Source organism: Myxine glutinosa, chromosome 6 (genome assembly GCF_964187855.1).
Source record: "Myxine glutinosa chromosome 6, kmMyxGlut1.1, whole genome shotgun sequence".
NCBI classification, from domain to species: domain Eukaryota; kingdom Metazoa; phylum Chordata; class Myxini; order Myxiniformes; family Myxinidae; genus Myxine; species Myxine glutinosa.
The window spans coordinates 179,241,694-179,269,322 of NC_136266.1; the positions used below are offsets into that span (position 1 = coordinate 179,241,694).

Sequence of the window (27,629 nt, forward strand, 5' to 3'; positions counted from 1 at the left end):
GTCCTTCAGACTGCCAGCATTACCACCGATTGGGCATTGTGGGAAAAGGCCCATATGTGAGCTGCAACTCCACTTCACTTTGTATTCTTCCTGTCTGGATATGTGATGGCGTAGACGACTGTGGAGATTTTGCTGATGAGCGCAATTGTGCCAGTAAGTACCTTTTCCTTTGTCTACCGAGCTCAGGCCCAATAGTATACACTAGCCGAAACCCGTGGAACATCCACGGAAGGGAGAATGTGGTGTATGGATAGAGTGTACCATTATGGATGGCATAGGGGATTTCCTTGTCCGAGTAAGAGTTAGGAAGAAAGATGAGAATGAAGAGTGCGTATATGAACAACGATCGCCGACACCGGCACAAATGCATGCTCTGGATTGTCCACGCAGTGGACGGCTTGCTTTCACCTTCGCCTGTCCAATCAGCGGACGGCTTGCTTCGCCTTCGCCCAGCAGACGCCAATACGATGGCGTCGTAAGATGGCGTCGTATCGGCAGTTAATCGGATGCTTTTGGGCCCCAACGTCGGCTAATTCAGATTTTTCAAGTATTTCTATACGTGATAAACAAAGAGCGCGGTTCGTAGATCGTAAATCCATTAGTGCCGTGGGCATCGGGTCACTGGGTGCGGCGTAAAAGGGATAACAAAGTCGAGTCCTTACGCTATTATTATATAGATTGTAGATGGGCAAGTCCAAGCTATTTTGCGCTGGTAACGTACGGGACATCACAACATGAAATCTTCCTCAGACTAACAAAATGCACTAAAAGTCAACTTCTTTCATATGTTTGGAACACTTTATTGGGTCTTTAAACTTCACACAAATAACAAGTAAAAGGACACCTTCAATTTTAATTTATGCTAATTCATGTTCTCGATAACGTACGGGACCAGAAAAAAGGGCTAATTTTTTAACTTAGACTTTGTTTCGCAAAGTTTCTGAAAATTGAACTCCATGAAAATTATCACTAATGAAATTGTATTTTACATCTACTTCACAGCTTAACCACAGAATTTGGGAGAAAAAAATATATTACATGTCTTCACAATAAGAAAATTAAACATATTTGCGTGGTAACATATGGGACATTTTTTCCACCATGCCCTTTGTGTGTAATGTTGCTAATAAATGAATAGAAGGTGAAATTCTTCATACTCTTTCCCAGAACTGACATTCTATGTAGCAAGGGAAACAACTGTTGACCATTTTCCTGTTTTATATTGGTATTTTAAAGAATAGAAATTAAAATTTGCTTGTTGAACAGATGTGGAACATTAATCACTGCGTACTAAATATGCACAAGTTGAGCTTCAGAACATTTGGCAAAACATAAAAATATAAACATGAATTGTAAAAGTATGTAAACTGTAACTTTTAATATGGAATAAATGCTAGAAACATCTCCAGGAGAAGGTTACAAAAAATCACCTCAAATACACATACTTAAATTGCGTTTTGTATACAATATGTACTTAAAACACGTACATTTGTACATGTACACACAATGTACATTCCTTCCAATTTTGAATAACGCACCTATTAGAAGACCTGTCGTAAAACGAATTCTATCAAAAAAAAAAAAAAACTATCGTGGCCTTCAACTCAACACAGGTGTAATGTGTGCACATACAGATGCAGTTTTTTTCTGAAAAATATCAGTACATGTAAGCTGTCTTATCAAACCTGTTGAAAGTTGGACCCATCCACAGGACATTCCTGAGAAACCCTCACTCATGCACTCCAGAGCCTCCCTTCTAATGACATGAAAAAATAATAAATTCCACATTATCATATTGTTTTTATAACATACTGAATGTTTTTACTTCCAGTATTTGTTTAATATGTATGTTAAACAAGCCTGGTGTTGGCTTAGCGGTTAGGGTGCTGGATTGGGATCCTCGGATCCTGAATTCGAATCCCGGTCGGTCGCTGAATTAACGTCAGGTGGTTGACTCACCCTGTCATTCTTCCGAGGTCGACAAATTGAGTACCTGTTCACTGGTAATTCCTTGTGTGCCACAAGAGGCGACTAACAGAGTTGGTGGCAGGAAGGTCATCCGGCCATAAAACATTGCTCCAAAAAGGGGACCACGCTGCCCAAAAAGGCCAACCTCCGCTCTGCGGGACAAAATGGCCTCTAAAGGTGGTTCAGTTAGATGTGCCCCATAGTAAATCAGAACTTTACCAAGTTTCAGTAATTTATCTATACTAGGGCATGCCCGTACTATATCTATATCTAAAATTATATCCCCCCCCCCTCTATTTACATGAAATGGTTTGGTCCAAAGCGAACGGCTTGCGAGTACGGTGACAATCCCCCCCCTCTATTTACATGAAATGGTTTGGTCCAAAGCGAACGGCTTGCGAGTACGGTGACAATCCCCCCCTCTATTTACATGAAATGGTTTGGTCCAAAGCGAACGGCTTGCGGAGTTTGGTAAAGAAATCGCCATAGCGTGCACAAACGCGCAGGAAAGCGAAAGAATCGCAAATTAGTTTTAATTAGTTTTAAAACATAGTTTAACGCCAACATAGTTTGCCAACGTGAAATAAATGAATACGCTCTCAAATGTGCCGTCCGAGGCAGAGTCTGTTCGGCACGTTCGGCACACGTGATAGCTCGCTGCTCTCTGATTGGTTGAATCGTTTTTTGGACATAGCTCGGTAACTACTTGTCCGATTAATATGAAACCTTGAAAAGGCACATCCTCGGGTCCCCAGCAATATACCTGGCAAGTTTAAAGTATATCGGACCCGTGGTTGTCGAGAAACAGCGGTCACAGACATACAGACATACATACATACATACATACATACATACATACATACACACAGAGATTACTGGAATTATAGATAGATGGTTATTGAAATGGACAAAAAAGGTGTCTAAAAGAGTATCTACAGCCACCCTTGTTTTGGAATGCATCTAATTTGCATATGGAATGATCTGAATTTCTGGTTTCCAAATTATTTGTCTTGCTATAAACTTAAGGTCACCACATAAATGGATTCATATTCTTGCACAGTATGAGGTATATGCTTAAATTTGCATGCTTTTAAAGTGTCCCGTACATGACCATAATTTGCATAATATGCAAATATATTTGCATATAATCCTTCCCATGGTGAAAATTCTCATATTTTCTTAAAGATTTGAAAAATTCAACTTTTTAGCTTCAAAATGACACCTATAGTTCACCGTATTTTATCAAACTTGAAAATTTAGCATCAGAGGAACAAATACCTTGGACTTGCCCATACATATAATGTACTTGAGTGCAAAATGTATGGCGTAGCATCTCCACATATAGTATAATTATTTAATTATTTCGCAGCTCAATAAAACGTCAACTCACATCTTCATTGCCTCCACATTTTACATCAGGAGTCGTCCTAACACTCCTCCCCGGACACCCCTCTCCTAATTCCACCATCCCACAGACAAACGTGGTTCTAATGTCTGCCCAGAAGGGTTCTTTGTGTGCCCCTCTGGCCGTTGCATTCCCTTGTCCTGGGTATGCGATGGAGAAGTTGACTGCGAAGATTCAGCTGATGAGAATAGCTGTGGTATGTGATGTTGACACACCGCCATTGCCATTCCACACTGTTTCTGAAACACACACACGAGCCCCTTCCTTTATAATAATATTATGTATTTTCTTTCTCATTTGTATCACCTGTCCATTTTCTGCAGACAAACAGTGCTCGTGGGATCAGTTTGAATGTGAAAACCGTCGATGTATCAGCCAACGCTGGGTGTGCGATGGAGAAGACGACTGTGGAGATCGATCTGATGAAGGCGACGAACGCTGCAGTGAGCATTTCATCCCAATCATCAAACTTTGTGCAAACCACAAATAATCAATCTTGGGTTTCCGATGAATGCTGTTGTTTAATTGCCCAGCAGGACCTTTTCCTGCTGAAGCACCCACAAAAAACACCAGGCTCTTCCATAAACCATGTATACTAATCAACTGAAATTGGTTTGAATTTTAGATATGGTATTTGTCACAAGTCGGAATTTTTTTGTGTTGCTGATCACACTGAACAACCTGTCCCTTTTGACCAGAATCGGTGACCTGCAAGCCAAACAACTTTCACTGTCCGACGTCACGGGCCTGTGTCCCGACCAGATGGGTGTGCGACGGCGACCGAGACTGTCCGGACGGGGCGGATGAGTCAATCCTCAACGGATGCTGTATGATAGCACAATTGCCCGACAGGCCCCAGTACCATAAATGGGAATCACGGAATTTCACTGAATGCCCAAGCATGCAAACATCAGTTATTAACTCTACTTGCTGATAATAAAATGGTATTAACTCTTGGCCTATGTGGCTTGACCTTGCAGTGTTCAACGGTTCCTGTGACGCCACAGAGTTCCAGTGTTCAAATCAGCGGTGCATCCCACAGTTGCGTGTGTGTGACCATGATGACGACTGCGGAGATGGGTCTGATGAGTCTCCTGAATGCGGTTAGGCTCTTCTGCCCCACCTTTTCCTCTTTTTCCTCTCTCCAGATGTTCACACCAAACACACCAACTTTGCTGTTCCTTTAAAACTCAAAACGTCTCCTTCATCTTGCACAGCTAAAGCATGTCCTATCCCATATTTCACAGCATAGTTCATTCAATATTCATATGTATGTATGTATATGTGCGTGCTTATATATATATATATATATATATATATATATATATATATATATATATATATATATATATATATATATATATATATATATATATATATATATACTTCCTGCACCTGCAGCATGCCCCACAATGACCACACCAAGTGCAATCCGAATGCTGCCTTCACCTCCATTTGAAACCCGCTCAACTCCAATATCCCTACTCACACAGCCCGCCACCTTTGCCCATAATCTGAACACACACATCACACCCAGTCCGTCACCCGCCACTCTTCACCTCCACCATCATCGGCACACTCCACCATCCCATCATCGCCCGCACCCTCTACACCCCTCATCTGCCACACATCCATGCCAACCACGCATGCACCTGCCATAGATCCACCCAAGAAACATGAAAGGACATGAAGATACAAGAGTAGCAATAGCGATGGAAGCAAAACCTGTATCTTTTCATCATGGCATCCTGTGAATGAACTCTTCCTCTTCCTCCTTCTCACTTTCTGTTCTTGCTGCCTCTCCCTGTGTACCCATGTCAGACTACCCAACGTGTGGTCCTGCTGAGTTCCGCTGTGCGAATGGACGCTGCCTGAAACAGGCAAACTGGCAGTGTGATGGTGACTTTGATTGCCATGACCAGTCAGATGAAGCTCCACTCAACCCACAATGTGGAGGTTTGGTGGGGTCAGATTTACTCTTGTTTGGGAGCCGGTGCTGAGAGAGTAGAATTTGAGGAGAGGGGTAGACGGTTTAATTCCTCCATTGTTATTCTGTCGCTTTATTGCAAATATCACTAAATATTTAATTACATATAATACCTCTAATTACATTATGCATCCATATGTGCTTTTAGTAAGGATACAATTTTAATATTGTCTTGATACTTATTTTTGTTTGGAGATGAAATTGCTATCCCCAATGGATACCTCATTATGAATCCTGATTTGCTTACACGTAAAAGTTGAGACTCCGACACATCCTTAGATGTAAGCCACACCACTTTCTTCCTCCACCATCCTCCACAGAACACCTGTGTGGCGAGTCGGGTTATATGTGCCATGATGGAAAATGCGTTAACGAAAGTCAGGTGTGCGATGGAAACAACGATTGTGGAGATTCGTCCGACGAGCGCAACTGCAACATCAACGAATGCGCAGATCGCAGGATCAGTGGCTGCACCCAGGGCTGCACAGATCTCAAGATTGGATACAAGGTCTCACCCTTTAAAGCACTACACACTCCGTTTCATCACTGCATTTCACATCCTCACATATTGTCTTTCTGGCTTACCACGTAGATAATTTGTGACCGAACATAAGACCCTAAGACCTCAAATTAGATGTGACGATGTTTGGAAGTGCAAGAGGGTCAATTCGGTTCATCGAAACGGTCCATCCGGCACTCCACCATAACTGATCACATTTATTTTAAAAATTAAATAATAGCTTACGGATGGATTCCTTCTCTTCCGTTTGCATAGAATTTATACGTCAATACCGCAACGGCCTTTTTGCTCTTAAAAACTTGCTTAAATGTATACCGATTATATTTAACTTTGAGTTGTATCATATTATGGACACTAGCAGAGTACCCACCCTCCAGGTGGGTCGAGTTTGCATATTAATTGCTGGAAAAAATGTATCGTCTGTATTTTTCAGGAAGACTAGATGTTTCCGTGGTGTGAGCACAAAAGGTTCCAGAATCTAGATGGTCTGACAATATAAAGGGTACAGTGCATTCAGAAAGTATTCAGACCCCTTCACTTTTTTTACATTTTGTTATGTTGCAGCCTTATGCTGAAATCGTTCAAATTCATTTTTTTCCCTCATCAATCTACACTCAATACCCCATAATGACAAAAAGAAAACAGGAGTTTAGAAAGTTTTGCAAATTTATTAAAAAGAAAAAACTGAAATATCACATTTACATAAGTATTCATACCCTTTGCTATGACACTTGAAATTTCGCTCAGGTGCCTCCCATTTCTCTTGATCATCTTTGAGATGTTTCTACACCTTGATTGGAGTCCACCTGTGGTAAATTCAATTTATTGGACCTGATTTGGAGAGCCACACACCTGTCTATTTTAGGTCTCACAGCTGTCAATGCATATCAAAGCAAAAACCAAGCCATGAGGTCGAAGGAACTGCCTGCAGAGCTCAGAGACAGGATTGTGTCGATGCACAGATCTGGGGAAGCTTACAAAAAATCTCTGCTGCATTGGAGGTTCCCAAGAGCACAAACAAAAACAACAACATGCATTTTAAGACCATTTTCCCTGCTAGAGCGGGGGTTAGCCTTGCGGTCCCCATGACAATCTTCTCCATTTTGCCCTATTTTCTGCATCTCTCCTTGAACCCCCTTGCCCGCATTTCTTCTTCCACCATCTTTAGCCAAGTCTTTCTCGGTCTTCCCCGTCCTCTACTTCCTTCTACATTCATTTCCATCACTCTTCTCAACCAGTCACTTTCATCCTTCCTCAACACATGACCAAACCATCTCAACCTGCTCCTCTTCACAGCATCAATCACAGGCAATATTCCCATCATCTTTCGCAATTCATCATTTGTCTTCCTCTCTCTCAACGATACTCCGCACATCCATCGAACCTTTCGCATTTCCACCCTTTCCAGCCTTCGTTGCTGCTCTACGTTCATTACCCATGTTTCGCTCCCATAAATCGTAACACTTCTCACACATACAGCATACACCTTTCCCTTCAGCTTCAGCGACACTCTCCTCCTCATCAGCACGCCACTCAGTTCCCGAAACTTCTTCCATGCACATCTCACTCGAGCAACCGTTGCCGAGTCTGATCCACCTTCTCCATTCAGCATGTCTCCGAGGTAGCAAAATGTTTTCACACCTTCCAGCTTCACGCCGTCTACAAGATCCAACTCAACATTTCCTCCATCTGCAGCTCCCTCTGTGCACACCTTACATTTGAATGTAGCTGCCACACTGGTAAATGACCACGATCACGACATTTTTGATGAACCCACTCAGCGCATATTGGACATTGAATGGAGTTCACTCCGACACCCTTCCTGCACACAGCACACGGCCACTTCCCAGTTCTTTCCACCTCACCATATGCTTTACCACTTGCCATCACCTTCGTCTTTCCGATATTCACCTTCAGACCTTTTGTCTCCATACATTCCTTCCACTTGTTCATCTTTTCCTTCAGTCCATCCATACTTTCCGCAATCAACACCAGATCATCTGCATACAACAACTCCCACGGTAAACCCTCCTTTACGTTCTGAGCCAGCACCTCCATCACAGCTACAAATAGTAGTGGACTTAGTACCGACCCCTGATGCACTCCCACCTCCACCTCAAACTCACCACTGTTCCCGTCCTTCGTCCTTACAGCTGTGCGCGCTCTTTTGTACATTGCCATCACTACTCTGATCAACCATTCCTCCACTCCTAACTTCCTCAATGCCCATGTCAATACTTTGCGTGGAACCCTATCGAATGCTTTCTCCAGATCAACAAACCCAAAACACAACTTCTTCCTCTTCTCCATGTACTTCTCCTGCAACTGCCTCACAATGAAAAGCACATCAGTCGTTCCTTTTCCTGGCATAAATCCAAACTGCATTTCGTCGATCTTCACTTTCTTCCTTATCCTCCTCTCCAACACCCTTTCCAATACCTTCATTCCATGCTCCAATAACTTTATCGCTCGGTATGAGCCACACTCCAGAGGGTCACCTTTCCCCTTGTATAGAGGGACGAGGGTACTCAGTTCCCAATCAACTGGAATGCGGCCTTCTTTCACCACCAGATTACAGATCTCTGTCATTCTCTTCACACCCCAACTTCCTGCTGCCTTCAACATATCTCCCACAACTCCCGTCGGCCCTCCCGCTTTTCCACTCTTCATTGCTTTTATCGCTTCCTCAACTTCCTTCTCAGTTATCTTCTCTGCCGGTCCTAAAACTGGGTTACTCTCTATGTTGCCATCCCATTCATTCTCTGTATTCAACAGCATTTCCATATATCTTTTCCATCTTCCTTTAATTCCATCTGGGTCGACAACGATTTGTCCCACTTCATCCTTCAAGCAACTCACCCCCATCACGTCACACCTCTCTTTCGCTATGTGCTTTGCAATCCTGAATACTGCTTTCTGACCCTCTTCCGAATCCAAGCGTTCTCCGAACATTTTCCTATATGCCTCCTGCGCCTCTGCTACCTCTTTCTTTGCAGCCTTCCTGGCTGCCTTATAACTTTCATGCTCTGCTGTTTCTGCTCCCGTACCCTTTGCCTTCTGCCACTCCTTGAACTTCTTCCTCTTCTCGTCAATCCTCTTTCCAACTTCATCATCCCACCACCATGTTTCCGAGTGCCTCGGTGGTCCTTTTGTCCATCCACATGCCTCACCAACGGCTCCCAACAGACTAGCTTTCATTGACATCCAACCACTTTCAAGCTCAACCACATCATCCACTACCCTACTCAGCCTCTCTTTTAATGCCTCCCTTCCTGTCACCTCTTTCAACCTCCACACCTTCATTCTCGGTTGGTACTTCACCCACCGAGCTCTCCTCGAACCTTTCATCCTTATGTCGCAGACAACCAAGTGGTGTTGTGAAACAGCCTCCTCCCCCGGGATCACCTTTGTGTCCCGGAGGTGCCCCCTATCTCGCCTACGCACCATCAGTTAGTCAACGGTTGTCGTCGACCCACCTGACGTGTATGTAACAAGCTTATAATCCTCTTTCTGGAACTGAGTATTACAAATCAACAAATCAGCTCCATTAGCAAACTCCAAAATCCTTTCACCTTCTCCATTTCTCACACCATATCCGTAACCCCCATGAACTCCCTCAAAGCCATCCATACTCCTTCCCACATGTCCATTCAGGTCTCCTCCCACCACAACAACTTCCTCATCTTTCACTTTTTCCATCAGCTTCTCTATCGCACACCAGAACTTGTCCTTCTCTTCATCGCTTCGACCAACCTGCGGAGCATATGTCTTCACCTGTCTTCACCTGTCTTCACCTGCGGAGCAGATGACGTTCACCAAGAGCTTTCCAATCATCATTTTCACCATCATCAACCTATCACTCACTCTAGTCACACTCACCACACTGTCTACAAACTCCTCAGAAAACAGGACACCAACACCATTCACGCCCTCCGGGCACCCTTGCCACACAAACTTGTATTTCTGTCCCTGCCTACCCTTCACCATTCTCACACCACTTCCCTTCCATCTCGTCTCTTGCACACAACATATGTCCACTCTTCTTCTGACCAATACTTCCACCACTTCTCCTGATCTCCCTGTCATTGTCCCTACATTCCATGTCCCAAACCTCAGAAACCGATCTCCACTTCGGGCTGCACCCTGCCCATATGTAGTTGTAATTGTCATGGTTATCTTTTTGAGGCAATGTTTTTATGGCCGGATGCCCTTCCTGACGCCAACCCTCTTAGTCGTCTCTTACGACACGCAGGGATACGGTGTACCTATTCTGACCAGGGTACACACTGGGAAACGCTTAAAACATGGAAATTCTGGGGGTGGGGTGGGGCGGCGTGAGCATCACGGCTGTGGTTTAAACATATTCCAACAATATCCAAACAGATCCATGAAAACCATGAAAAACAATCTGGGAAAAGTCTCCAAGCGAGAACGTGGATTTGAGAAAGAAGAAGCAGAGGCGGAAGAAAAACGAGATACAGGGGGCGGGGCACAAGTCGAGACGAGGAGGAGAGCGAACAACCATGTGTCCGGGAGGAGGGAAAGAATCAATATAGAATTCTTTGTCTATCCGTTTGTCCTGTTTTTGAAAACGCCGGACAAAGGGTAAGATGCCTGCGAGAGGCAGGGGGGAGAAAAGAGAATCAAAGAAACAAGCAAATACTATGAAGGAAAGAACTTACACTCACAAAACACCGACGGGGGGAAGGGAGCCCGGAAAGACCAGGCCGCGCACGCCGCGCGAATAAGAAACGACCAATCACACACAAATCCGCAACAACCACAAAACCAAAACTAAACAGAAACACACAACAACACACACACAACAAAACAACCAGCGGAAACCCCACAAAGACACGAATGGGAAAACACTCAAACTTCGATGCCGTGGAGAGCTCGAAGCAAGCCTCGTCGCCCGAGGGACCGGAAGTCTTTGTCCTTCATTAGAATCATTCGCATGATCTTCTTGGGTTTCTTTGAGGGGTCGCAGAAGAACAACAAGATCGCTTACTTCCTCCGCTCGATCAGCATGTTGACCACGTGGGCAGAAAGTCGACCTTTGATGGTTGAGTCAACGTTGCAGAGCCGGAACATGAAGATGCTGATTTCAAAGTCTGACGAGAACCCGATGAACCACTGTCCCAAGAGCACAGTGGCCTCCATAATTCTTAAATGGAAGAACTTTGGAACAACCAGGACTCTTCCTAGAGCTGGCCGCCCGGCCAAACTGAGCAATCGGGGGAGAAGGGCCTTGGTAAGAGAGGTGACCCAGATCCCGATGGTCACTCTGGCTGAGCTCCAGAGATCCTGTGTGGAGATGGGAGAAACTTCCAGAAGGACAACCATCATTGCAACACTCCACCGATCTGGGCTTTATGGCAGAGTGGCCAGACGGACGCCTCTCCTCAGTGAAAGACACATGAAACCCCGCTTGGAGTTTGCAAAAAAAAGCACCTAAAGGACTCTCAGACTGAGAAACAAGATTCTGTGGTCTGATGAAACCAAGATTGAACTGTTTGGCTTCCGTCTGGCCACTCTGCCATAAAGCTCAGATCGGTGGAGTGCTGCATTAATGGTTGCCCTTCTGGAAGTTTCTCCCATCTACACACAGGATCTCTGGAGCACAGCCAGAGTGACCTCGGGTTCTTGGTCACCTCTCTTACCAAGGCCCTTCTCCCCCGATTGCTCAGTTGGCCGGGCGGCCAGCTCGAGGAAGAGTCCTGGTTGTTCCAAACTTCTTCCATTTAAGAATTATGGAGGCCACTGTGCTCTTGGGAACCTTCAATGCAGCAGAATTTTTTTTGTCGGCTTCTCCAGATCTGTGCCTCGACACAATCCTGTCTCTGAGCTCTGCAGGCAGTTCCTTCGACCTCATGGCTTGGTTTTTGCTCTGATATGCATTGTCAACTGTGAGACCTTATAGAGACAGGTGTGTGCCTTTCCAAATCATGTCCAATCAATTGAATTTACCACAGGTGCACTCCAATCAAGGTGTAGAAACATATCAAAGATGATCAAGAGAAATGGGAGGCACCTGAGATAAATTTCAAGTTTCATAGCAAAGGGTCTGAATACTTATGTCAATGTGATATTTCAGTTGTTTTTTTAAAATAAATTTGCAAAACTTTCTAAAATCGTGTTTTCTCTTTGTCATTATGGGGTATTGAGTGTAGATTGATGAGGGAAAAAATGAATTCAAACGATTTCAGCATGAGGCTGCAACATAACAAAATGTGAAAAAAGTGATGGGGTCTGAATACATTCTGAATGCACTGTATGTTGCAATAGTAACAAGAAAGAGCAATCAGAGATTGCAAACCCTCACCAGAATGTATTATCTGTGGTTTTTAAGGCTTTTGTGTTAAAACAAATATGGGGGCCAAACCACGTGACCGATAACGTCATCATTATTTTTTTCTAAACTAATTTATTCCTCAATTATGCTCAAGAAATTTCGTCTTAATCGGATGAAGTTTTGTACTTGTCGAATTATGACGTCATAATGGAGGCACCTATGACATAATCATTAACATATTTTATTCCCCATGGAGAGTTCTTTACAATGAGCCATGTCTCAATTTTTTCTATTCGGTGCTTTTCGAGATATGGAGGTGCATAGTTTTTCGATATTTCCAAGATGGCGGCCGAAGCACGTGACCTATGACTTCATAATTATCAGAAAAAAATTATACAGGTGGAGTTGCACCTGTGGTGAAAATTTCCTTTCAATCAGACCAACGGTTGCAGAGAAAATCATATTTATTCTGTGCGGACAAACAAACAGACAAACAAATGAAAAATCGGTCACAGACCGAGGACTTGCCCGGAATGTACTTTTTTCCCCCATGGAGAGTTCTTTACAATGAGCCATGTCTCAATTTTTTCCAATTCACCACTTTCGGAGATATAGAGGTGCAAAGTTTTTCGGTTTTTCCAAGATGGCGGCCGAACCACGTGACCGATGACGTCATCATTATTTGTTTTCTAAACTAATTTATTCCTCGATTATGCTCAAGAAATTTCATCTTGATCGGATGAAGTTTTGTACTTGTCGAATTATGACATCATAATGGAGGCACCAATGACATCATCATTAACATATTTTATTCCCCATGGAGAGTTCTTTACAATGAGCCATGTCTCAATTTTTTCTATTCAGAATTTTTGGAGATAAAGCGGTACAAATTTTTTTCGGTTTTTCTAAGATGGCGGCCGGACCACGTGACCGATAACGTCATCAATATTTTTTTTTCTCCACCAGTTTATGCCGACATCGTGTTCAAGAAATTGCATCTTGATTGGATGAAGTTTTGTACTTGTCGAATTATCCAATTATGACGTCATAATGGAGGCCTTGGGCCGATAGAGTTAAAAATTGGGCACAGTCTCTTCCAGGGCAAGACAAATATGTGTGTAAAGTATGGCGATGCTATGTGCAACGATGTAGACATAGTACTGCGCACAAACAGACAAACAGACAGACAGACAAACAGACAAACAGACAAACCAACCAACATACTTGCCGGAATCTTTTCCGGCAAGTAACAAACAGACTCAAATGCAATACCCTCTCCTCTGGTGAGGGCAATAAAGCATTATGTGAGGCAAATGACAATAAAAATGGTGTTACGTAAATCTTTGAACAGTACCCTATTGAGGTTAAGGAATCCGTGACCGTGTGACGAATCAGCTTGTTCTGATGCAGCTGTGGGGAGGGTGACATGGATAAGAGGTGTTGAGGTAATTTTTTAATAGCCCCTTAAATGTGCGTTTCCCAATCGGCCCGTTGCCGGATTTTGTCACAGATTATGACCATTGGGCACAGGAGCATGAACCACGTTTGTGACCGCAGCGTGGTAATTCTTGTGATGGTATAATGACGACAACTGGTTATGCTTTGCTCTGCCTCGGAATGGTCCCAGAACGGAAAGGTTTAGCCCGTGTTGTCATTTTCGTTTCCAGATTTACCGTTCTCTTTCTAGGCCCGAGTTGTTAATTTCTTTCATTGGGATTTGACCTCATTCCTTTGCAGTGCAAATGCCGCTCTGGATTCAGGCTGAAAGATGACGGGAAGACCTGTGTGGACCTGGATGAGTGCACGACCACCTTTCCTTGCAGTCACACTTGCATCAACACTCATGGCAGCTACAAGTGTCTCTGTATAGAAGGCTACCAACAACGAAGCAACGACTCCAACAGCTGCAAAGCCATCTCTGGTAGTACTCGGTGTTTGGGAATACGATGAGGAAAGGTCACGTGATTTGAGCAGAGGGTTATTATGGAGGTTGAGATTGAAATGGTGGATGAAATAGAGTTATGGATTTGTCAAGGTTCTAAACATAATGAATTAATTTTATTAGGATTAGATTGAGGAGAATTTGTAAAATGGTGGATTTGGTTCTTGTGATAAAGAAATGAAAACAACAATAACATCTGGGCTGCTTCGTGATCGGATTTGTTGATATCTGCCATTTTGTGTGCAGATGTTGAGCCCTTCCTCATTTTTGCCAATCGTTATTACTTACGAAGTCTTGATCTCGGCGGTAGAAACTACACACTTATCAAGCAGGTGAGTCTTTGTGTTGACTAGTTGTGGGTCCGGCGAGAGCTGGAATTGTTAAAACTGCAACATTTGGTGTAATGCCCAAACTACAGTATCAACAATGGAACATTGGAACATGGACATGACATTTGAAAAAAAGATGGAATATCACCTGACTTGCTGGTATCACCTGACTTCTCACTGACTTGCTGGTGCATAGTCGGTTCTCAGTCGGATATCAATAACACCCATTCTTCTTTTTTAGGGTCTAAACAACGCTGTAGCTCTCGACTTTGACTACGAGGAACAACAGGTCTTCTGGACAGATGTGACTAGCCAAGGGAGCATGATCCGACGTATGAATATCAATGGTTCCGATGTACAGGTACGGCTCCAATGGGAGAACTTTGCATTCGGTGAAGGTTTGTGTGCACACGGGCAATGCAGAGTCACCTTGATTAATCATACACATCGCAACAGGTGCAATATAATACACGTCTTAGTTAAACATGGCTGAACAAGTTAAACAATGGATTTTATCAAGTTGGACAAGTTCAACAAACAACAAACAAGACAAACAAAGTTAAACAATTTTATCAACTGACTTCTTTCTTTCCTGGAGACTTTTTTCTTTCATGGAAGTTCCAGCAATGTCCATGTGTTTTATACCTTCCCCCCCCACTCCCAAGCCCTCTCCCTTCCACAGATCTCCCGATGTCCCTGTTCTCTGCTGTTGTACTTGTGTGCTTCCCTCTCTCTCCCCATCTTGTCTCCCGCTCCCTTTTTTGTATGTTTTGTATGTCCTTTTTATTTGTTTTTTTTTTGTGATTGATGTTAGCTCTTACATGAGCCTCGATATTGTATACAAAAAAGTCGAGAATCACGTGACAACCACAATGGAAGTGAAGTGCAGAAAGTGTTTGGAGTCTTGGCGCACCTTTTCAGAGCAAACTTATTTTTTTCTTTTTTCTTCTTCGACGAAGAGCCAATGCTCGAAACGTCAGCCACAGCTCACGTCACGCAGCGGTTAACAGACTTGTATCGGATTTCAGTTGACAAAATCCCTTGTTCGTATCACAGGAACATGTTTAGTCCTAGACATGTTCTCACATGTCCTCCAGCAATTTATTTGGTTGTTTGGAATTGTTGAGAATGCACAAGGAAGGAAAATCGTTTTGGATTTGAGTGAAGAACATTGCGACATTCGAGGTAAACTTTTAAAAACATCTGGAGTATATTTCTGCTTCGGGCTTTGGGGGGGCCATCAACATGCCCTAAACACAAGGAGAGGTAGTGGGGGTAATGGGGAGGACTGTAGCAGTAAACTGAGAAAAATAAGAAAAGTTAAACAACTCCAAAGGAAGGAAAGGGGAAAGGGAGGGAGGATGCAGGAAGCAAGTTTGGATGTAGACTTGGTGACAGGTGTGGAATACATTGAAGATACGGTGGAAGCGATGAAAGTGGAGGAGGATATTTATTCTCATGTCGCATACCTTTACCTCCATCACTAACTCTTCTTTTGCATATTTTCTAACTCTCAACACTCAAACTTTCCACTAACGTAACGTGTAACGTACATGCTTTTGCACCTGTCGGTTACATCTTTTGGGTTAAATTAACGCCGCTTGCTGAAACTATTTGGTTCTCAGCTGCTGAACCCCATTGAGGTGTAACCCCCAAAGTGCCTGCTGGTTACTCGGGGAATATCAGTACAATTGTTACAAAGATTGATTGTTTACCCAAACATTCATTGTTCAGGATTCATCAGTTTTGAGAATATTGTTACTTATCAATCTGTCTAACTCATAATAATTATTTCCGTTGTTTATTCCTTCTTTTCCCAACTTTATATCTCTTTTGGTTCTTTTTCACCTTCTTCATCCCTTCATTCTCTTTGTGATTCTTTCAGCTGATGTCATTACCTCCCTCCTCCTTCCCCACTGCTGCTGTTGCCAGTAGATCTTGCATCAGAGCATAAGCTCAGAGGACGAACATGGGGTGCGTGTCGTTCAAAGTTTTCCTATCGATGTGGAAATTTGTCAGTCATTTCCACCGTTACCTGAACGGCCATTTTACACGTTTCCTTCATCTCCTGCATGACCGTCCCGTATCGGTTTTACGTCACGGCTGCCCGTGCTATTTGTCTGCCATGAAGTCACGTGACCTAAGCGTTAATTACCTTGTCAAACGGTTTTAACCCTATTCCCTGTGCTAAGGTCCTACACCGCACCGGCCTTAGCAACCCGGACGGTTTGGCCGTCGACTGGATCGGCAGAAACCTGTATTGGTGCGACAAAGGTCGTGACACCATCGAGGTGTCAAAACTCAATGGCCTATATCGGACCATGCTGCTCAACACCGACCTCAAGGAACCACGTGCACTTGCTGTTGATGTCTGGGGAGGGTGAGGTGGGGACAGGGTTTTTGTGCGTTATTCTGATCCAACAACATCATTTATCACGTGGAAGAGTGTTTTTTTTAAAGCAAATTGCTTTGTTGAGAAGCTATGATGTTATTTACAGAGATTATTATTGATCAGAAAAATATTTGGGAAAAATGAATGAATGAATGAATGAATGAATGATGGATTTCCTCAATTCCTCCTTCTGTCTGCCTTTATTCCACTTACTTATTGCCCCTATTATCCCATCCCTTTGTAAAACAGATATCTGTACTGGACAGACTGGGGAGACCAACCGCATATCGGCCGTATCGGGATGGATGGATCAAACCGTAGCATGGTCGTACACACAAACATAACTTGGCCCAATGGTCTCACCATTGACTACATCAACCGACGTCTTTACTGGGCGGACGCTCGAGAGGACTGCATCCAGTTCTCCAGCTTGGATGGCACCAACCGCCACACTGGTATTTCTCACTATTCCTAAGCCTTCATCCACACGCTTCCTCCTCTTCTTCATCTTTCTGATCATGCGGATGCTTTAACATTCATGCTGTAGTTTGCATGACTAATGTAATAGCTGCTGTGAATAAACTTGTGTTTTTTTCCTTGTGCAGTTCTCAACAAAGACATCCCACACATATTTGCACTCACACTGTTCGAGGATTACATCTACTGGTCTGACTGGGAGACAAAGACGGTGAACCGTGCTCATAAGACGACAGGAGTCAATAAACAGACGTTGATCAGCACCTTGCACCGGCCCATGGATGTCCATGTCTTCCACCCGTATCGACAACCTGATGGTAACGCATCTCGCTCTGTGGTCGGGGTCTACCAATGTAGACCTCCATAGTCTCCCAAGTTTATTTTCATCATTTCATCACTCTCCGGTCTTTCCTGTTTTGTGAGCGTGTTTGTATTTACATACGTAGTCATTGTTTTGTTGTGTTTTTGATTGTCGTTCAACTTCTTTACAACTGGTGTACTTTTTTGTGACAAACTCATCGCCTGGTATTCCTCATCCATACCTGCGTCTTTTTCCGGTGTATGCTCCGAGTATCCTGATATAACCCAAACCTATTACTTTTCGGTTATTGTGCTTCCTCCTCTCCTCTTTTCCTGTCTGTTTGTTCCTTTCCTTGTTGCATACACCTGTACGGCCCACTCTTCCCTCAGCCTAGATTCTGTACGAACCTTTTCCACATCACATCAAGCACTTATGGTAATATTTGCTCATTTCCCATTTAACCAGTTCCTAACCATCCGTGCAAAGTGGACAACGGTGGATGCAGCAACCTGTGCCTTCTTTCCCCCGGAGGTGGCCGTCGTTGTGCTTGTCCAACAAACTTCTACCTGGCCGCAGATGAGAAAACCTGCCTGTCCAACTGCACGTCCAGCCAGGTGTGTTCTTGGCCTGTATGAGGTGATGGCACAATAAGATTGAGGAATCAAATAATTTTCTCACCTTACAAATACCAGGAAATAAGTTGGTTTTAACCCATCCAGGAATACACTGCTTGGGCAGCACCAACGATCTGTGTACAACATGGTTCATGGTCTGATCTGATGTTACAAATACCATGGTTGATTATATCGCATGTTGACCAATATTGTCACCTTTTCCCATGTACGACCTGCAGTTTGTGTGCAAGAATGACAAATGCATCCCATTCTGGTGGAAGTGCGACACTGAAGACGACTGCGGAGATAATTCCGATGAGCCAAAAGACTGCCGTATGACCTGCACCTCAGACAACAACTCACTTAATATATTTACAACCACCTTAACATATCACAGCTACCTTCATATATCACAGCCACCTCATAAAATCACAGCCACGTCATAAAATCACAACTGGATTACCATAACACAAACAACTTATCATGTCACAATCACCTCGTAGCATGTTATCATAGCGCAACAATGTCGTAACCATTCAATTAGAATCACAACCACGTTACCGTATCATTAGCTTTACCATATTGCAACTGTCTTATCGTATAACAGATACCTTAATGCCTGCTTGAAGCCTCAGTGTGAAGAGAGTGACTGAACTGTCAGTAGTTCCACAAATGAGAGAAAAGCGAAAATGAAGGGGGTGGGTGGTAAATCTGGATTTTGAGAGCTTAATCAGAAGATTAATGGAGGAACTGCTGCTTCCTGGAAGATATGGGGAAGGACAGAGTGCTGAGACAGCAGAGAGAGCAAACAGGTGTGGAGGAGAGACAGTAAACATCAGAAAGGCCACCAACCGCTATGTGATGTGAGAGGAATAGGCCTTGTGCTTCGGCCTCATCGGTCGGCAAATTGAGTACCAGTTCACTGGTAATTCCCTGTGTGTCGGAAGAGGGACTAACAGGGTTGGCGGCAGGAAGGGCATCCGGCTGTAAAACATTGCTTCAAAAAAAGGGACCACGGTGCCCGAAAAAGGCCAACCCCTGCTCTGCGGGAAAAATGGCCTCTAAAGGTGGTTCTTCGGCCTCATCACAGGTAATGCCAATAATGTTGTCGTTTCCACAGAATTCAGAAGAGATGGATGTAATGCTAGGACACAGGACCCATCCAGGAAATTAGTACTGTACTCCAATGAGCTACCGAAAATGGCCTTGTAGGCTCTGAGTAGGTTTGGTTTTTGAAAGAATAACTTGGAGTGACAGACAATTCCCAGTTTGAGCCTGGTTTTGGAAGCCGACTTTGCTGTATTGTCAGCCCAGGAGGACTGATGGTGAGGCCTAGAGGTCGAATGGACTGAACCTTTTCCAGTGGCTGACAATGGAAATAGATAAACAATGTGTTTCCCATGAGAACCAAGGTGAGGCTCAAATATATGAGCGTTACCTCTTGGAACAAACAAAAAGTTTTTTGTTTTTTTTACTGCAGTAAAGGATAATACCTGTTGTCGCCATTTTGTTGGACCACCATTCTAAAAGTATGAACTTGTATTTCAGCGGAGTTCAAGTGTCGGCCGGGGCAATTCCAGTGTGGAAATGGCATCTGCACCAACCCCGCATTTATCTGCGACGGTGACAACGACTGTGGGGACAACAGCGATGAAGCAAACTGCGGTGAGAATATGGGGCCTCGTGCCATCGTGTTTAACTTTGCGATGGACCGCAGTCCATTGCTTCAGCCCGCTAACACATGACACGTTTGAGTGACGGCTAGACAATAATTTGCCAAAGACTCTACGCTCTTGATGCAATAAACATTGCAATATCAGGTCCATGACCCTTGTTGCAACCTGTTTCACATTGAGCAGCCATCATGACCTCATTGGCGTCCTGCGTTCACATTTTTACCCTTTTTGTACAGACATCCATGTGTGTCTACTAAGCCAGTTCAAATGCAAAGCCACGCATCGCTGCATACCAAGCATCTTCCGCTGCAACGGTCAAGACAACTGTGGAGATGGGGAAGATGAAAAGGACTGTCGTAAGCACCCCGTGCCACATTGTCTACTCTCACCCCACCTCATATGATTTCTCTATAGTCTTTGTATTTTGAGCATTTGTTTGCTACTCTGCCACCCACTGTCGATCCTCCTCTCATTCTTCAGCTGAGTTGACCTGTGGACCCAACCAATTCCAGTGTGCCTTCACCAAGCGCTGCATTCCACGCGTGTGGGTTTGCGACCACGACGATGACTGCGGTGATAGCTCCGATGAGCCAGCAAACTGCAGTGAGCTTTTCCACCATTGTCATGCACATTGTCCTTTCCATCTATGTACAGTCCACCATTGTCCTGCACATAACCCACTGCTTGTTGAAGTGAATGAAGTTAATAATGGTGGCGGTCATCATAGATATTGGTTCACTCAAGCTTTGTATCTATTGCTAACCTTTTCACGCAAGTGTCATTTATATCACATAACTAGTCTTGCTCGTGTGTGCTAGTGTCTATCTGCTTCGGTGAACAGGTAGAACAGTGGATGGAATCAACGAGACGTCGATTGAGGTACGCTAACCACACCGTGGAATTGAGGTTGTCCCATGACCGTCGGCATACCTCAATCGACGTCTTGTTGATTTCGTCCATCGTTACGTCATATATGAGGCAACGGTTGCTCGAGTGAGATGTGCATGGAAGAAGTTTCGGGAACTGAGTGGCGTGCTGACGAGGAGGGGAGTGTCGTTGAAGCTGAAGGGAAAGGTGTATGCTGCATGTGTGAGAAGTGTTATGATTTATGGGAGCGAGACATTGGTCATGAATGTAGAGCAGCAACGAAGGCTGGAAAGGGTGGAAATGCGAATGGTTCGGTGGATGTGTGGAGTATCGTTGAGAGAGAGGAAGACAAATGATGAATTGCGAAAGATGATGGGAATAGAGCCTGTGATTGATGCTGTGAAGAGGAACAGGTTGAGATGGTTTGGTCATGTGTTGAGGAAGGATGAAAGTGACTGGTTGAGAAGAGTGATGGAAAAGATTGCAGAAGGAAGTAGAGGACGGGGAAGACCGAGAAAGGCTTGGCTAAAGATGGTTGAAGAAGAAATGCGGGCAAGGGGGTTAACAAGGAGAGATGCAGAAAATAGGGCAAAATGGAGAAGATTGTCATGGGGACCGCAAGGCTAACCCCCGCTCTAGCAGGGAAAATGGCCTTACAATGCCTGTTGTTGTTGTTACGTCACATATGGCTGACTGGGTGAGCTGATCATTGTTGTTTACAAAATTATGAGCCATCTTTGGAGTTCACACTAAAGCTGGCTGTGCATATTTTAATGGGAGTTACTGCATGGATGCGTGTGACGATGTATTCACAGCCCAGATGACGTGTGGTGCGGAGGAGTTCCGCTGTAAGAGTACAGGCCGCTGCATTCCGGCACGCTGGCTTTGTGATGGCGACGATGACTGTGGAGATGGATCAGATGAGCCAAAAGAAGAATGTGGTTTGTGACATTTTAATACTCATTACTGAGTGATGAAAGTAAGTAGTAAAATCTTATAAAGTGATCTAATGGCTCACAGCTAAAATCTTTTCCTGACTATATGTGAAAGATATTTTATTTCCAGCAAAGTTTATACAATAAGGTAAATAGGCCGCAGTTGCATTAGACGGTGATGTGTCATGGAATCAAAACGCGTGTCAAATGCAGGACAATTAGAAAGCAACAAAATCACAAAACAAACAATTTACCGATTTGTCATTTACCAAATATCATTAGCGTCACATTCTGCCACATTTTAATCCAACTTGTCAACATGAGTGGTTTCCTTGATCACAACAACCTTGAGATTGGTTGATTTTAATATTTGGCTGAAACATACCTCGTAGAGTCTCCCTCTCTCCTTCCCACCCTCCCATATATGTCCAGTCGGACCCCGACATTCGCGGTACCAACATTTGTGGACCCCGTGCATTTGCGGTTGTTAAAATGCAACCTGCTTCCATATTCACAGCCCTGTGCCACACATATTCACAGTTTTTCTCAGGCGCAAAAATTAAAAAAACATCTCCCACCAGTCGCGCAAATGACACTTCTAAAAGCATCTTCCACGCATCACGCATAAACCACTTTCCATCAGCCGCGCACATGACACTTCTAAAAGCATCTTCAACGCATCACGCATAAACCACTTTCCACCAGCCACGCACATGACACTTCTAAAGGCATCTTCCACGCGTCATGCATAAATAACTTTCCACCAGCCGTGCACATGACACTTCTAAAAGCATCTTCCACGCGTCACGCATAAACCACTTTCCACCAGCCGCACACATGACACTTCGAAAAGCATCTTCCACGCATCATGCATAAACCACTTTCCACCAGCCGCACACATGACACTTCGAAAAGCATCTTCCACGCGTCATGCATAAACCACTTTCCACCAGCCGCACACATGACACTTCGAAAAGCATCTTCCACGCGTCATGCATAAACCACTTTCCACCAGCCGTGCACATGACACTTCTAAAAGCATCTTCCACGCATCATGCATAAACCACTTTCCTCCAGCCGCACACATGACACTTCGAAAAGCATCTTCCATGCGTCATGCATAAACCACTTTCCACCAGCCGCACACATGACACTTCTAAAAGCATCTTCCACACATCAGGCATAAACCGCTTTCCACCAGCCCGTGCACATGACACTTCTAAAAGCATCGACCACGCATCATGCATAAACCACTTTCCACCAGCCGCACACAGGACACTTCTAAAAGCATCTTCCACGCGTCATGCATAAACCACTTTCCACCAGCCGCACACATGACACTTCTAAAAGCATTTTCCACGCGTCATGCATAAAGCTGCTGTACATGCGCTACCACGCAATTCAACATTTGTTTCGCAGGCATACTCACGGTTTTGCTGACTTGCTTCGACATTCACCGCCCTGTGCTTCGTGTATTCTCGGTTTTTCACGGGATATTTTTCCCTTGTGAATTACGAACCGCCGTGGAACTATCCCCCATTTCCCATTGAAACAATGCCCCCACATTCACGTATTCGACATTTGCGACATTTGTTGGGGTCTTATGGCATATACCATTGCAGCAGTGGGTACCAAGAAACAAGTTCCACACCAGCTATTGCTGCATACATCTTAACCAACAGGAAATGCCTGCTGCACATTAACCTGTCTATGTTACACAAAGCAGTTCTGGGGGTTTTCAGGAACAAATTAAATTTTAAAAAGGTTCTGCTGACGCAACAGTTGTATAGATAGGCTACACCAATTAGTTATGAGCATAGCAGAGCCACAGCCCCCCACATCTCTGTAGGCTGTAATGCAGCCAATACCGGGAAGATAATTTAATTCTCAATTTTATAGACCAGTCCACCCAGAGAGGGAACATCCACAGACACGTGTATCAGGCTTGTCGGCCCTCCTTAGCATGGAACAGAAGCTCCTCCCAGAGTCGTTCTTTATTTTATATACATATATTTATCCCCCAACCTTCCCCCACCCCACCTCCGCCAATATCGGAAATGGGGGACATTAAAATAAGCTCTGTCCGACCAAACGACCGACCGATCATCTGTCCATGTTATTTTGTGTACGCAATATTTCGAAAACTATTGAGCATTTAGCTTTCCTATTGCAGATAGGTATTCTCCTTTTTTTTCCTTTTTTTTATACAGAATCGAAGCTCATGTAAGAGCGAACACATTAAACATGAAAACATGCACAGACACATAAAACATACAATGAAGGGAGCGGGAGACAAGAGGGGGAGACGGAAACACACGCACACAACAACAGAAGAGAACAGGCACGTCGGTAGATCTGTGGAAGGGGGAGGGCTGGGGAGGAGGGAGGGACACACGGTATACAGCAAATGAACATTGCTAGGAATTTGACTACTAGGAATTTCAGGAAAGAGGTTGGGGATTGAAAGAGGCGAATTTGGGGTGTTTTTAACAGGGGTAGAAAAGATCAAGGTTTTAGATGGGGGAAGACAAGAGATGGTGGTGAACAGCCGTTTTGAAGACCTGGAGGTGGGAGAGGGATTGAAGAGAGTGAGGGAGTTTGTTCCAGAGGTGGGAGAAAAGAAGAATGAAAGAGTGAAAGTGAGCAGAGAGTCTTGATTTTGGCAGTTTCACCAGAAGAGGGATGCAGGCAGATCTTGTGCGACCTGTCGGAATATTTGGGGGACAGAGCACAGACAGAACAGGGGGGCGGGGGGGCAAGGCTGGAGAGGACTCGGCATAAGACAGAAAGACCACTAACCTGCCTGCGGTGAGTGGGTGAAAGGCCCTCAGAATCAGCTTCATCCCGGGAGATTCCAATGATTCTGAAAGCGTTGGTTTCAACAGCGTGAAGACGAGCTAGGTGAGAGGCAGGAGCACCAGCCCAGAGGGGAGAGCAGTATTCCATTGAGCTGCGGATGAAAGCTTTGTATGTGTTGAGGAGCTCAGGTGTGCCAAGGAAGGACTTCACACGACGGAGGATGCCCAGTCGGTGACTGGCTTTGGAGGCCAGCTTGGAAATGTGGTTTTCCCAGGAAAGATCATGGCAGATAGTGAGACCCAAAAGCTTGAGCGACAGAACTTATTCAAGAGGATGGTTCAGAAAGTAGATGGGAGGGTTGACCAGATGGAGACATTATTAGTTATGTCATGACATTATCTGAACATGAGACATGACATTATCTCAACCTGATTGGATCGTGGTTGTGATTGTCTGAATTATGTTGCCACGGCAACCATCTCATTAACTTGTCTTGTGCATGCAATATTTCAATAACCGTTCAAGATTTCGTTTTAGTATTACTATTTATCAGGTCTATTCATCATATCATCTAAAAGGCGGAGACCTTGAGTATTGGCTCCTTGGTTGTTTTTTTAAGAAACCGGTCCATCCACCCAGAAAGTAACTAGATTTACCCTTCTAATTTATTAATGCACAAGCAAGAGCAGACCTGGCTTCAAGCGATGTTTCACCCGCTTCCCAGTGAGCTTCCTGCCAATTGGCCTAATATCTATTGTCTATGGGCCTGTCTTCCTGTCTCGTATATATATATATATATATATATATATATATATATATATATATATATATGTATGTGTATATATATATATATATATATATATATATATATATATATATATATATATATATATATATATACATACATACATACATACATACATATACAGACTTGGCATTTAATATGGAATATTTTTTTTGTGGGGGTGAATTTACTTTTCAAGATGACTTAGAACCAAAAGTTCATTGGAATTATGTTGAAATTATTCTCGATTTTGTTAATGTGACCTTTAAAAGAAACAAAAACCACATTTGACATTTCGAAGCAAATAAATTGATCCTTGAAAGTGATGGAAACTGATATCGAACTCAATTCATGGACAGTACTGTGTTGAACTTCTGTACGTTTTCCAGAAGTATCTCTTTATTTTGCACATTAGCCAAAAAATTTTTTAACAAAAACAAAAGTTAAATTACGACCGGGATTACGGACAGTAAAATTACAATTCAGTACTTCGTGTAACCCCCACGAGCATTCAGGAGAGCACGTACACGTTGAGGCATGCTGTTCACGAGATTTGCCAAGGTTTGGACAGGAATCGCTTGCCATGCAGTGACAATAGTCTGCTGCAATTCACGCACAGAGGCAGGCTGCTGGTCCAAGTTGTCGATTTGACGCGTTAATTCTGCCCACAAGTTTTTAACAAACATGGCTCTTCAGCCACATGGCTCTTTAACAAACATGGCCCATGGCTCTTCAGCAAAGGACTTCTGTGACTCACTGGGACTGACACAATCTGTGAATTTCCCGACCCGGATTTCAGTCAACAGAGCATCTTCTCTTCTGGACTTGGTTATGACTAACTTCCCTGAAAATGTCTGCTGCTCTTCTTCTGCTCCAATCGGCTCTTCTGATCATGTGCTTGTTAAATTGGACATCTCTCTGACCATTCTCAGAGAGCCTCCTCAGCGTCGACGAGTCTGGCATTTCAGTCAGGCCAACTGGCACGGTCTTCAAGCAGCCATCAATCATCTGGCTTGGTCTCCCACCTCTACCGCCTCTGACATCAACTCATCCTGGGAATTCTTCCAAAGTAAATTGCTCTCTCTCATGCACAGATTTATCCCATCTCGTCTTCAGTTGTCATACCCTTCCTCCCGTCCATGGTACACGGAATCTTGTGGTGAGGCTATTGCCCAGAAACAACTTGCTTTCGTCTCCTGGAAAGCAAATCCAATGGAAGGAAATCTCATTTCCTTTCACAAAGCCCGAAACAAGTGTGTGTCCACCCTCAGGAGAGCCAGGAAACAATATCTCTCCGTTCTCAAGACCGAACTCTCTTATCTGTCTCCCTCTTCCAAATCCTGGAGGTGTCTGGTCAAATCTGTTTCTGGTGTTTGTTCCCCCTCCATCCCCTCCCTCACCTCAAATGGCCACACGGCTGACTCAGCACGTGAAAAAGCTGAATGCCTCAACTCTGTGTTTGCCTCTAAATCTTGTGTCCCAAACCCATCCCTCTCTGTACCCACCGTACCCAGTCGTACCCAGCTGCTCCTGGACTCTGTGTCCTTTCCTCCTGACAAGGTGGAAAAATTTCTGTCAACCCTCAACTCGGATTCTGCAACTGGACCTGACGGCATCAGCCCACGGGTCCTAAAATCCAGTTCTTCCGCTCTTTCACTCCCTCTCTCTGTTCTCTTCACCCTCTCTTTTGCTCAAGGTCATCTTCCAGTCTGCTTGGAAATCTGCCAACATCACCGCTTTGCACAAAAAAGGTGCAAAAACAGATCCCAGCAACTACAGACCAATCAGCCTTCTCCCAATTATCAGCAAAGTTATGGAATCCATCATTGCTTCAGATATGAAATCTTTCCTCTTCTCCAATGGCTTGATCTCTGATCATCAATTTGGTTTCAGACCTGGACACTCTACTCTGGACATGCTGCTTCTGCTTTCTCAACAATGGATGGAGGTCCTCAATGCCAAACAGGAAATTAGAGCAGTCTCCCTTGACATATCACGTGCCTTCGATATGGTCTGGCACCCCGCTCTGCTCACCAAACTCTCCTCTTTGGTATCCATGGAAATCTCCACGCATGGCTGGTGGACTTCCTCTCTAGTCGTAGTCAACGTGTGGCCCTGAATGGGTTTCTCTCATCTCCTCTTCCTGTTCAGGCTGGAGTTCCACAAGGCAGGGTTCTGGGCCCTGTGCTTTTTCTGGTCTTCATCAATGATCTCTCTGACTCTCTTGAAAATCCTCTGTATCTCTTTGCTGATGACTCTACTCTCTGTCGCTCCATTCCTCATCCCTCAGATCGGCAGTCTGCAGCCTCCTCACTCTCTGCAGATCTGGACAAAATCA

General features: G+C 44.2%; 1 protein-coding gene across 6 annotated transcripts in view; it reads left to right on the forward strand.

Annotated features, from left to right (window-relative positions):
* Positions 1-27,629, forward strand: part of LRP1 (LDL receptor related protein 1) — a 524,929-nt gene that overhangs the window by 415,209 nt on the left and 82,091 nt on the right. For all 6 annotated transcript variants that reach the window (XM_078780908.1, XM_078780909.1, XM_078780910.1 and 3 more), the window contains exons 49-67: positions 1-153; positions 3,444-3,569; positions 3,697-3,816; positions 4,072-4,200; positions 4,354-4,476; positions 5,195-5,329; positions 5,681-5,868; positions 13,913-14,096; positions 14,364-14,449; positions 14,688-14,807; positions 16,639-16,826; positions 17,088-17,293; positions 17,444-17,632; positions 18,082-18,230; positions 18,470-18,563; positions 19,779-19,895; positions 20,143-20,262; positions 20,387-20,509; positions 21,589-21,714. In XM_078780908.1, the coding sequence (XP_078637034.1) occupies positions 1-153; positions 3,444-3,569; positions 3,697-3,816; positions 4,072-4,200; positions 4,354-4,476; positions 5,195-5,329; positions 5,681-5,868; positions 13,913-14,096; positions 14,364-14,449; positions 14,688-14,807; positions 16,639-16,826; positions 17,088-17,293; positions 17,444-17,632; positions 18,082-18,230; positions 18,470-18,563; positions 19,779-19,895; positions 20,143-20,262; positions 20,387-20,509; positions 21,589-21,714 (2,676 nt within the window). The remainder of the gene's footprint in view (positions 154-3,443; positions 3,570-3,696; positions 3,817-4,071; positions 4,201-4,353; positions 4,477-5,194; positions 5,330-5,680; positions 5,869-13,912; positions 14,097-14,363; positions 14,450-14,687; positions 14,808-16,638; positions 16,827-17,087; positions 17,294-17,443; positions 17,633-18,081; positions 18,231-18,469; positions 18,564-19,778; positions 19,896-20,142; positions 20,263-20,386; positions 20,510-21,588; positions 21,715-27,629) is intronic.